This window comes from Phragmites australis, chromosome 19 (assembly GCF_958298935.1).
Source record: "Phragmites australis chromosome 19, lpPhrAust1.1, whole genome shotgun sequence".
In the NCBI taxonomy this organism is placed as follows: Eukaryota; Viridiplantae; Streptophyta; class Magnoliopsida; order Poales; family Poaceae; genus Phragmites; species Phragmites australis.
In genome coordinates, this window is record NC_084939.1 from 24,145,929 (window position 1) to 24,159,121 (window position 13,193).

General features: G+C 41.4%; 1 protein-coding gene and 1 pseudogene across 1 annotated transcript; both read left to right on the top strand.

The window, feature by feature from the left end:
- Positions 1-2,151: 2,151 nt before the first annotated feature.
- LOC133900721 (ACT domain-containing protein ACR12-like) lies at positions 2,152-6,701 on the top strand. The gene is made up of 10 exons (XM_062341945.1): positions 2,152-2,372; positions 3,336-3,387; positions 3,758-3,871; positions 3,999-4,093; positions 4,627-4,705; positions 4,790-4,849; positions 5,068-5,123; positions 5,872-5,977; positions 6,055-6,123; positions 6,253-6,701. Exons 1-10 carry the CDS (start codon positions 2,257-2,259, stop codon positions 6,313-6,315), a joined length of 810 nt encoding a protein of 269 aa, XP_062197929.1. The 5' UTR covers positions 2,152-2,256; the 3' UTR covers positions 6,316-6,701.
- Positions 6,702-7,586: 885 nt separating this feature from the next.
- On the top strand, positions 7,587-12,176 carry LOC133900456 (pentatricopeptide repeat-containing protein At1g22960, mitochondrial-like; annotated as a pseudogene).
- The last annotated feature ends 1,017 nt before the right edge of the window (positions 12,177-13,193 follow it).

A 13,193-nucleotide genomic window follows, 5' to 3' on the forward strand; every position in this document is an offset into this window, starting at 1 on the left:
TTGGTTCCATGTAGAACCCACTCCCATACATAAGACCTGGTTTCAAGGAATAAAAAAAATGGCACACTCTCTCTTCCCCTCTCACACTACGGCAGCAATAGGGATATTTTTTATCTTTTAATCGAAATATGAGGTACAGTGTAGAACCAAAGTAAGTTCTCTATATTGTAGCATTTTTGGCAAGTAAAATTGAATCATTATGGATCACATATTAGCACCAGGTTGGGTTTCATACATTGGAGATGCCCTTTTACGACGTATATGGTGTGTTTAGTTGCCTGGATAAGGTTTTGTAGTGTTGCATCGTATAAGCAGGCTAAACGGAGTTATATTTGTTTAAAATAAATGTTTGGTTGGTTGTATATGTCTGGACAGGCTGTGTTAAGTTTATATTTGGTTGACTGAATCTGAGGCTGCATAAGCGGATGCAAGAGTTAAGATTGTAATTAGTTACTCACATAAAAATGATTTTGTAATACCGATAAGTGAGCGTATCTGTATGAGTGGATGCGGAGCCTGCATCTGTTATGCTAGGCTTCGATTCCGAACTAGAATGAGATTATATATCAGAACTCATCAGATCAGATTATATCAGTAGATATAGAAAATCAAACGAATTTCTTTTTGAATTCTAATCATCCACTAGATTAAAATAGGAGGTCTCAAGAACCAAAATCGGGCACGCAGACACGAGACATGCTACTTCCTTTTTTCTTTTTGAGAGAGAGAGGAGGAGACGTGGTACGTATTGACTGCCGATTGGGCTCGGCCCAATTTTATAGGAACCTGGATAAGCACGGCCCATTCCGGCATTAGACCAGCATCAACTCTTGAGGTAATATAAAAACTGCATTTCGGTATCTCCAGCGTCATCATCCATCCCCATGGCATCATCCAGGGAAAACGGGTCATGATCTCACGGTCTCTCTAAAAAATTGTTCATCTCGAAGAAGAAAATAATAGATAATTCAATAGAAAACCATAGGGGGATAAATAGTCGTGATGGGGGCGAACCAAAGTCCAAAAGGCCTCGATGAACGTTTGCAAATTGCATTGCTAATAAAAACCAGATGTAGAGGAGTTCAAGTTGTGTTTTGCCGTAGGAATTTTAATTCTGTGTCCTCTCGTTGTTCGAAAAAAAAAAGCATGTTCCTCCAAATTTTAAAAAGAAATAGCCCGTCCCCGTCCAGACCCAATAATGCAATTCAAGTGGTACGTACAAAATGCATACTTCGCGCTCAGGCAGAGCCTCCTTCTAGACTAGACCGATAGGCGACAACGAGCCCACCAGCGAACAGTAATCTATGAGCGGTGACGTCGAACACTCTAGTATCTAATTATTCCTATCTAGGATCAAATGGTTTATAGTGAAGTCTTCACCGTAAAATTAGAGGATCTAATCCATCTGCCACGGAGTCTGAGGAGATTAGGATCTATTTGTTTGGGCTTTTGTTTTTGAACTTTTTAAAAAACTATGTTTTTAGTTTGTCTGAAGAGTTACTTTTAAAAATAGGCTGCTGACTTCTACAATAAATTTTTAGTTTCTTAGCATATAGCTTCTCAGAAAAATATCTTTCAGCGAGCTTTTTAGCTTTAGTTTATTCTCCAAAAGCTAATTCTCTAGAACCCCGTTTGTTCTAACTTCTGACTTCTGGTAGCAGCAGAAGCAGAAAACAAACAGCGCATAAGACTCTCACTGATAAGTGATTTTACGTGGAAAACAATTTTATGGTTGAAAGTGATTTTTTGATAAATTTTATGGAAGAATTGATTATGTAAGGGAAGTAAATCAAAAAAAGTTGATTTTTCAGCTCGCAGTATCTATTTTTTTTTAAGATAATCACTACCACAAAATTACTTTAAAAATTAAAAACTGCAAACCGCTGTTTAACATAGCTCTAACTGTACCATTCTAAGAGCTCATCTGTAAGCTCTAACAAACAAGTCTCAACTCCAACTCCACTCGATTGAGGTATATACAATGGATTAGACATCTATTGTCTATAAGATTCATCCATACTATTTCTAAACATTAATGAAAATAACTTATAAAATATATTATCTATAAACATTGTAAAACTTATTAAACACCAATAACTATCAATACAATAGACCGGCTCTTAAATCTAGATGAAGGTATTTCTCCCTCACTCTCTCATCCTCGTGATCCAAAATCCCACTTGACATCTTTTATAGACAGCTAGGCGACGGTGGCAGAACGACACGATTCCACTCGGCTCCATTCCACTTCCACCCATGGCTCTCGCCACCTCACACCACCGCCTCCTCATCGCCCCCTCCGCCGCCTCTAGCCATCCGCGATGGTTCCTCCGCTTCCGCGCCTCCGCTTCCCCGCTCGCGACCGCCCGGAGGTGAGCGATCTGGTCCGCGCGGAACCCGGTTTTGTTTGCGCTTTGCCTCTCTGTTTGGACTCGATTGGGGGGGGGGGGGGGTTCGTGATCGGATGGCGCCTGCGAATTCGCGAGTTGAGATCATCGGGTCCCGCGCCCACTTGCGTGGTTCGTAACAGGGATGATCTCTACCTCTTTCGGTGGCTGGTAGAGTTTCCTTCTATTACAGAGGAATTGTCGCTTACAGTAAGGATCGTTTGACTCGGCTGGTTCAGATTGGGTTTTGTAGTTGTAGCCGAACAATATCGTGAGTTGGTTGATGATTTGTTAGAAGATTGGTATAGACGATTGTACCTGCGCCTATGCTAAGTTGGGATTCGGTAGTGGAGTGGTCATTTGGATCGTTGATTGGTATGCGCTGATACCATTTTGTTTAGTCGACTTTTTATGGGATGAATAAGGAATTTTGGAGAGGGGACTAATCTTCTCTTGTTTGGTAAGATGCTGGTGAAAATGGATAATAAAGGCAAATTGAACAGAAAGGGGGAAAAATATTAGTGTATTACACACAGCTTATGGACGGTAGCCTTCTCAAATTACATTTTTCTAGTTAGCTCATTGACATGTGAATATTACACAACCTCACGTTTAGATTTAATATTTTAAATTGAGGAAATATGTGTATTTAGTAATCGGGAAACATGCCAAAATGGGGTTTGTGCATTCTTAATTACGAAAAGACCATCCAACTGCACACACTCTTGTCGTTTAATTTTATTTCTATTTTATGCATGTATTTGTTCAACTCTCAACTTAGTGCGCATTTTCAGATCAGATACAGGCATACAGCATCTTTCCTTCTGTGTTATAACTTCTTAGCTCCTCAATTATATCGATTGCGCTTAGTAGATCTTTAATTTGCAGTAGCAACCTGTCCTATACTTTATATACCCTAATCATTTTTTACTGCTATCATCTTTCTAGAATTTGCTGCCAATCTATCAACTCAGCTAATGCGGTGGGAGCTTCTTCAATGGTATGTTCATGTGACTTTTGTTGATACATCAATAACTTTATGGAATATATAGATCTCTACATGGAGCTTCTAGTAAACCCTCATAGTTTCAATTATAGCTATTTACTTGCCTATTAGACTACCATTAGGTCTCAAAGTGCTTACATTCGACGCATAAAGTGCTGCTTCACGTCTAAATGTTTTATACAAACTGTGGGTCTGCTACTATTATGTTATGCTCAAATGATCAAATTTTGGCTTTAGGAAGTTTTTTTTCAGTTCTTATGTTCTATTTCTTTTACATACTGCTGTTTTAATACTACTTTTTGTTATTCAATGTTCTGTTGATTGATGCTTTTTATATGTATTCTTGTGAAATTTCGCATCCCAGACATCTGATGAGGCAGTTCCAGTGCCAGTTGTCCTGATAGATCAAGATTCAGACCGTGATGCAACCATTGTGCAGCTGAGTTTTGGAGACCGTTTAGGATCACTACTTGATACAGTATAAATTTTATATACGCCCCTGATGTTGTCTTTAGATTGGTGCTGCTTAAAAAGCATTTTTTTGCGATTCCTAAACATTTTGTTGTATCTGTCAATTATTTTGCCCTGGTATTCACTGTTTGCAGATGAAGGCACTCAAGGACCTGGGCCTTGATGTAATGAAAGGAAGTGTGGCAACTGATTCAGCTGTCACACAAACAAAGTTCCACATCATGCGATTGTGTGTGCTTGTCACTTTCTAATTACTGTTTTTTCTTATACACTATCTAGTTGTGTCGCTATGTAAGAAACTAAAAGGGGTATTCATGTACGTGTGTGATTGTGGTCACATTTTGATTGCTTCACTTTGCTTAAGTGCATAATTTCAACACATTATTACTCATACCTATATCTAGCTTTCGTGTGATCAGTTTTCCCCACTGTACCCTGCCCCTATGCACACATGCATTTACCCAAATACTGCTCCACTACCTTTCAGCTAGCGTAATGTTATCCAAAATATCAGATTGTTAATCACACAATCCTGATAGAAATGCTATAGTGAATCTCATCGATTATAAGTAGTATTGACATTCCTTTCTTGGAATCCCTTCTTCAATCTTAGATGGCAAAAAGTGGATTGCCTCTTAGGGACCGTTGGACCAAGATTTCATTTAAATGCTATACTGCATTATATTAAGCATAAGCGAATGTTGATTTTCAAATATTTCATACTGTAATATGTTTTCCTTTTCCTCTTTTCTTTGTATCTAGGGGACGCAAGATTGAGGATCCTGACATGTTAGAAAAGATTCGGCTCACCATCATTAACAACCTTCTGCAGTACCATCCTGTATGTGATACTTGCATATGGGTTTACTTTGTCTGTTTTTGCTATTTCATTGAATGCAGCTAACACAGTAGTCATGGTCGATAGGAATCAAGCGAGAAGTTAGCAATGGGTGAATTTTTTGGAATAAAACCTCCTGAGAAGAAGGCAAGTATATTGATGCTTTCATTCAAGTTCAGCTGCTGTGCTGATCAGCACCTTTTTTGGGGGTTCTAGACATTTTAATTACAGTCTGTAATTTTTTTCAGTTTTATGGCATGGCACATTTTAAACAGTCAGACATCAATTTTATATTGTTATGCTGTTGATTTTGTGCTTCAATACCTTCAGCCTGAATTTGCTTTCTTTGATCTTTGAACTGGCAGGTTGATATCGATATTGCCACACATGTACATGTTGAAGACGATGGACCAAAAAGAAGGTTTGGTTCTGCTAGCTTCTAATGATATTATACTGTTTGTTTGGCATGATTCAAGTTCAAGCATGTATGATAACTTCGCGAATAATAGTTATGTTGCATGTTTGATGATATGGTGGCAAGTCTGGTATGCTAGTCCTATTGTTTGCATGCTATGTGTTGAATGTATCCTATCAATTGTCCCACACGCCGGAAAAATTGAAATATGACACTATTGATGCCAAAATGGTGTCTCCAGAATCATTAGGAACATAATATGCATTGTCAATTGGTGTATGGCAAGGCATAAGCAAGAGCTTCTTAGGTTTGGGCCTTGTGCAGTACAGCCTGTGAAGTGTCTTATGGACTTGTGGCCAGACTCAGGAAGAGCTATGCGTCAATTCTCGTTTTTTTTTGCAAAAGTTAAAAAATATTGGACAGGTTAGAGAACAGAAAATCTAGGTATCACGTGCCATGGACATGATGGGCACAGGCAACACTGGGCTGGGCCTTCAGAAGCAGCTTGTTTCCTGCTCCAGCCTATTTATACTCTGTAGTCTGTATCACTCTTGGAGTCAGGACTCTATTTGCCTACGTATTAGTTTTTCTCTGTTTGAATTTTGATTCATCTTAAAATATTTGAAATGCATATTTGCCTTCTCCAAGAATCACTTTCCCCAGAATTAGGATCTGAATTCTCTTTGTATCTCCTTTTGTTCATATAATGCTACACCATTTGTTTTCCTCATTGGCGTTTGCTGAATATGCGCAGCTTGCTTTACATAGAGACAGCTGACCGCCCTGGCCTTCTTCTAGAAATAATCAAAATCATCGCCGACACAAACATTGATGTAGAATCAGCTGAGATTGATACTGAGGTATGCTATATTTCCATCTCCTTGTCCTTCTAGCCGGCCATTAAAGCCCCTTGGCTCGTAACTGATATCTTATATAGGGTTTGGTTGCCAAGGACAAGTTCCATGTGAGTTACGGTGGCGCAAAACTAAACAGCTCCTTATCTCAGGTGTTGTCACGTCTTAATTAGAAGAAGATACTTGTTTTGCCATCTGAGCAACATCATCCTCATATCTCTTCACATGATTTTCTTTTTTGCGCCTGTTCACTTGGGACTCTTTAATGCGCTTTTGTATAGGTGTTGATCAATTGTCTGCGTTATTACCTCCGAAGGCCTGAGACGGATGAAGACAGCTATTGATTGTTCTGTTGTCCAGCCTTCCGAGTGCTTTAAAAGATAAAATCAGAAACAACAAACTCAGGCTTGAGTTCCTTTTCTATGAGCCCCATGCGCTGTTGCATGTGAAATTTCAATTGTAGTGGACAAAATGCGGCTTGTGGATGGTATTGAAATTGTGCTCATTGAAGCAGTTTGGTATTTTGTAGTCGGACAGCTGGGAGATTCAGGCTCAGGTTTCAATAGCCTATATCCCATTTGATTCCGATTGTCAGGGATCACATTGGAAGGTCCTCGCATGTTGCCAGTTGTCTGTAAGTTGGTATAATCCATTTGCATGTAAAACTCAGCTATGATGTAAAACTCCTGCTTCCATTCCCTAGAATTTGAAAGGATCCAAAAGTATTTTATTTCTTTGGAGTTAGTCATGCTTATATTTCCTCGCCAAGAAAATCATGCTTCGATTTGTGGTTTTGGAAACCTGGATATCTTTCGTTAAAACTTTTGTGATTTTTTTCTATGTCCTAAATCATTTTTCAAATTCAACACTTTTCAAAAATACTTGATCTAAGATTTGAATCAATTGAATATCACCGCCTCTGAAGTCTGAACCCGGGTTCATATCCGAGATGAACCGTCAGGATTAAAAATCCGTCTGATGTGTGTACCAGAGGCAGATGTTTACTTGGAAGTTGTCGCTTATGTGCTGGTAGAGTGATGAACCGCTGAGATCAGGTTAACTGAAAATTTGTAATTTTCAGTTTTCAGGTAACTTTTTGAAATGAACTAGTCGATAAGAGTTGAAAAAAATCTAAAATAAATTCTATGTAGTGGTACTACATAAGTCTTGTCCTGCAGTACTATATGAATGGTCATCATCTCAATGTAAATTTCACCTAAATAGAAAATTATCATACATATATTATTAGTATTGAGTAGATCTCATCATCGTTGCGTAGAATTTATTTTTAAAAAAACTAGCTTCTCTTTATTGACTTTCTCCATAAAATTTTTATAAAATTTACTCTTAAAATTCACTTTTAATCGTAAAATCACTTATCCGGATAATTTAGATAATTTGGATGAGTAGCTCTACCAAGCAGCATGGAAGTAGCTAACACATCATCTTAATGCACAGTCGAAGGTACAGATTGCGAATCTTAATGCACAGTCGAAGGTACAGATTGCGACTGCCATGGCTTTTCTGGTTAACGTGGCATATGTTTCGTCTGATCTCTCCCTCCCACTGAACCGCCTTCTCTCTTACCAGCAGCCGCCGCCTCCTCCCGCCGTCCATCTCAGTCCAGCCCTATCCGTACGCCCTCCACGCCAGGTCGGGGGCCGCCGCCTGCGCGCGCCCTCGACCCCATACGGCAGCCGGAATCTGGTGGGGGCGCTCCCATTGCCGCAGCTTCCTCCTCGCCGCCGCCGCGCCGTCATTCATGGCGAGGCGTCGCTGGGTATCACTAGAAACTTAATCCATGCTATTCAACATCCCATACTGCAAATCACAAGCTCATGTAGCCGCCGCAGCTATCTCTAGCCTCCGCTTCTCCTCCTCCTCGCCTGCGCTGATCCCGCCGCCGCCGCCGCTGCCCGAAGAGAACCCATTCGCACTATTACGCACCTCTGATCCCCCACCACCGGAGCCTCTCCGCCAGGTGCTTACCACGGGCGACGTCCACGCCGCGCTCCGCCGCTTCCCGGGCCTCGCACGCCAGCTGTTCCGGTGGGCGGAGACCACCCTGCGCGGCTTCCCCCGTTCAGCCTCCGCGTTCGCCAACGTCCTCGTCCCGCTCGCCCAAGCCAACCACATCCGCGCCGCCTACCCCGTCTCCCTCCGCGCCCTCCACCTCGGCCTCCTCCTCCCACTCGTGTCCCTCATCCTCTCCTCTCCCTTCTCTCCCGCCAATCCCTACTGAGCCTCCTCTTGCGCTTGCCCACCAAGTTCTCGACAGAATGCGAAGTTCACCACCCTACGCTCACCACCTGTTCGACGCTGTGCCTTTCTGCCTTCCGCAAGATGGCACGCCACGGCGTGGCCCCTGACGTCAAGGACTGCAACCGTGTGCTGCGCGTGCTGCGTGATGAGGCCAGGTGGGAGGACATTCGTGCTGTGCTTGCGGATATGCACCAGCTGAGAATTGAGCCAAGCATTGTCACGTACAATACATTGCTGGATTCTTTCTTCAAGGAGGGAAGGAGGGATGAGGCTGCCATGCTGCTGAGGGTGATGGAGACCCAGGGGAGTGGTTGCTTGCCGAACGATATCACATACAATGTGGTAATTAGTGAGTTGGCCAGGAAAGGTGAGCTGGAGAAGGCAGCAGAGCTGGTTGATATAACGCGGTTGTCCAAGAAAGCGTCATTCTTCACTTATAACCCACTTATCACTGGGTTGTTTGCAAAGGGTTTTGTCGAAAAGGTTGAAGCTTTGCAGTTGGAGATGGAGAATGAAGGTATTCTTCCTACAGTGATTACATACAATGCAATGATTCATGGATTGCTTAAAAGTGGGCAGGTAGAGGCTGCGCAGGTGAAATTTGTGGAAATGAGGGCAATGGGCTTGCTGCCAGACGTGATCACGTACAATTTGTTGATAAATGGATATTGTAAGGCAGGTAATTTGAAGGAGGCACTTTGGTTACTTGATGATTTGAGGTGTGCAGGGTTACCACCAACAATTTTGACATATAACAGTCTTATAGATGGTTGTTGTAGATTAGGTGATTTACAGGAAGCTGAGAGATTCAGAGAGGAAATAGTAGAGCAGGGCTGTTTGCCCGATGTTTGTACATATACAATTCTCATGAATGGTTCATGTAAGGTGAGGAACCTTGATATGGCAAGAGAGTTCTTTGATGAGATGCTGAGCAAAGGTTTGCAGCCAGATTGCTTTGCCTATAATACAAGGATTTGCGCGGAGGTAACCCTAGGGGCTACTTCCAAGGCTTTCCAGTTGAGGGAGGTGATGGAGTTGAAAGGAATATCTTCTGCTACAGTCACATACAATATTCTTATTGATGTACTGTCCAAGGCTGGTAACCTGAAAGATGCCTATGTGCTGTGCATGAAGATGGTCAGTGATGGTGTACAGCCTGACTGTATCACATACACCTGCTTGATTCATGCGCATTGTGAGAGAGGACTTCTAAGAGAAGCAAGGGTTATTTTTTATCACATTATCTCAAGTGGTTTGCCACCCTCAGCTGTGACCTAAACTGTTTTTATTCACATGTATTGTAGAAGAGGAAATTTTTATTCAGCATATGGTTGGTTTCGGAAGATGCTGGAGAAAGGAGTTGAACCTAATGAAGTAACATATAATGTGCTCATACATGCACTATGCAGGTTGGGCAGAACTCACTTGGCTTATCATCATTTTTATGAGATGCTGGAAAGGGGATTAACGCCAAACAAATACACATATACTTTGTTGATAGATGGGAACTGTAAAGTAGGCAACTGGGCAGATGCAATAAGGCTGTATTTTGAAATGCATCAGAATGGTATTCATCCAGATTGTTGCACACACTATGCCTTGTTTAAGGGATTTGATGAAGGCCACATGCATCATGCAATTGAGTACTTGGAGAATGTTGTTTTGGGTGAATATATTGCTCTCTGTAAAAGATTATCCCATTAGCCTTGCTTGGCGGGTATGTCCCTGTAAGAACTTTCTCCTATATGCATATTTCTCTTCATCAGTGGTTTGTAGCTTTGCTCATTTCTTCAAGCGTATTTTGATTTTGTGTTCAGTCCGAAGATGACAGATGTAGTTGGGGACAATTCCTTTCAAATGAGGGAGAAAAAATGAGAGTTTGAGACAATGTTCTCTGAGTTAAGCAGCTGGGTGCTTTCCAAACGAATAGTTGAGCACAAACAGGTCTTACTCTTGCTGCTCAGGAGGGGATACATGGAGTTTGGGGGCAATTCCGTTCAAAAGAAGAAAAAAAGACAGTTTGGGAAAACGTTCTGAGTTAAGCTGCTGCGTGTTTCCCAAACGGATATTTGAGCACAGACAGGTCTTCCTCTTGCTGGTTAAACCTCGTCACAATTCTTTACTTGGTATTATACTCATGGAGATAATGTTTTCTAATGAAAACTGGGAGGTGGGGATGTTCTCCAGTTTCTAAAAAAAAAATTCATGATACTATTTTGCTCCCTTTGTTCTTTACTTCTGATAAGGTGTATTGGAAACCCGCCAGCCATGCATTCCATACACCTACTTTCTCAAATGGTAGGAGATTGAATTAGGACTGCTTAGAGATAAGTTTGGTAGGAGATAAGTTAGGAATTGGAATTGATTTAGGATTGCAATTTTCCCTCTCTATATAAAGGGGCAGTCGCACATCATTGTAATCAAGCAAAGAAGAATTAATCTAAGTCTCTCCGATCTATAGTCTATTCCCTCCCATAGCAGCCGACACCGTCCGGCTATCCTCTCGGCGGTTTTTATCCTAACATCCTTCATGCAGCCTTGTCAGTTACATCCACAGCATACCCAACAAAAACACACACACATGCCATTCTCTTTTGAGCTTCCGCTTGACAGCAGGCTCCTTGGCCCTTGCAGCTATAAATAGAGGTTCATACTCTACCAATGCCCAGTAAGCAGCCCACAGCACACAGCACATCGTTGAGTGCATTAGCTTGCGGCATTTGATCAGAGCATTCATTGCGAAAAATAAAGATACCTGTCCCTCCAACCATGTCTAGGTCTGTGGAGCCTCTTATTGTCCGGCGGGTGATCAGTGAAGTTCTCGATTCCTTTAACCCAAGTGTGAAGATGATAGTGACCTACAACTCAAACAAGCTTGTCTTCAATGGCCATGAGCTCTACCCATCAGCAGTTGTATCTAAACCAAAAGTAGAGGTCCAAGGGGATGACTTGCGGTCTTTATTCACATTGGTAGAGAACAGTTAGCTCAATACTGGCAGTTTCATAGTTAACTTCAAATACTTTATACTTACTATTTCGTCCCTAATGGCTATAAAAAATTTCAGGTTATGATAGACCCATATGTCCCAGGATCGGGTGATCCATCTAAGGGAGCACCTTCACTGGTAATCTTCAGCATTTCTTATATAAGGATGTAAAGTTATTTTTAATCATTGGTTACTGATTAACTAGGCAATAGCATATCTTTCTGAGTATGATAGCACCACATTTTGCATATATACAAAACAAAATATTTTCTGAACACTTACAATGGGAATGGTGTGGCTATATGTCACCTTTTACATTCGCAGGATTGCGACTGATATACCTGGGACAACAGATGCTTTCTTTGATATGTTCTTCTGATTTGTGCTTAGTCTATTCCATGTTCCACTTGTTCTTTTGAATGAACAACCATGCATCTTTCAAATTGCAGGGAGAGAGGTCATAAGCTACGAGAGCTCAAAGCCCAATATTGGTATCCACAGGTTCATTTTCGTGCTCTCCAAGCAGAAGCGCTGGCAAACTGTAACTGTGTTATCCTTCAGGGATCATTTCAACACCCGGCAGTTTGCTGAGGAAAATGACCTAGGCCTCCCTGTAGCTGCTGTCTATTTCAATGCTCAGAGAGGAACTGCTGCCAGGAGGCGTTGAAAACTCCAGCTCTCATTGTCCAAATTATGATAAATAAGGGCCTTCTGATCTTCTTTCTACAAAGTCGACGCTCTTATTCTACATCACACGCTCCTAAGTCCTGATCTTCTTTCTACGAAGTACTAAGTCAATACTTCTATCTGATGGAATCCTCAGCTAGTTTGGCTTGTTATCTGCAGAATCTTAGAGATCTGGCTATTAGGAGTCATCTTTTGCTGTTAGTATAGAATGTTCCTGGGGTGTCTAATGGTATGTTCTGTCTTTTGGTACTGTTTGGTGTCCGATTTTATCCTGTCTTAGTATTCCTGTCTATGAACTTCTGGATTCTGTACTGTTGGCTCCGTTACTCCGTTAATGGAAATGGGTAATTCCCGCATTAAAAAAAAAACATGCTCCTAAGTCCTACAGTACAAATAAACCAGATGCATTTTGCAGATTGTATTAGTATTACTAGCTTGTTTCGTAAGTGGCAAGATTGAGAATAATTTTGTGTATAAGCCAATCTATCACTCAAAATCTGAGACCAGGGTTGGTGGACATCCCCCACAAGCAAAAAAGTTCATCTACATTTTGCAGTATGCCGCTTGCCAGCTTCACTGTTATTGGCGAGAGTTAAATATTAGATAAATTAGGAAGAAAATAAATTAGAGTTCAGCTGAGATAAGTTAGGAAATAAATTAATTTAGATTGGAAAGAGATGGATTCAATCTAGAAATTAGGAAGGAGATAAATTAGAGTTTGATTTGGTTTAATAGTTACTTGGATTAGGATCGGGAATCTGTTAATTGGCTGGCTATATATAGTTGACAATAGTTGTGTCTTAGGAATCAAGCAAAGAAAAATTAATCAAGTCTCCCCTAATTCTAAATCTCTCTTATCTATAGTCTAATCTCTCATCTATAGCAACTAACACTATCTGGTTATCCTTCCAGTGGATGTTTACCTCCTTTATGGTCAAGCTCCGTTTGGCAATCTGGTATGACGTGTACGGATCATAATAAATTAGTATCAGATTCCATGTCTCCAAACCCTGAACAGAAGCAATTCAAGGTATTGCTCACTGCTCAGGAAGACATGCTACGTAAAGAGTATCAGGAGGGGTTAAAACACCCATCAACAGCACCCAGGCCGACATGAAGCAACAGCTCGGCCTCCTAGGCGACATCCAAAACTCCATGTCCACCCTCACGCGCGCAATGACCAGCCTCATGGGTCGTGTCATAGTAACGGAGAAGTCTATCGGCATAGATCAAGCTCCGATCACGGGTGATTTTTCTCATAAGTTGTTGACCCCTCCAAACAAACA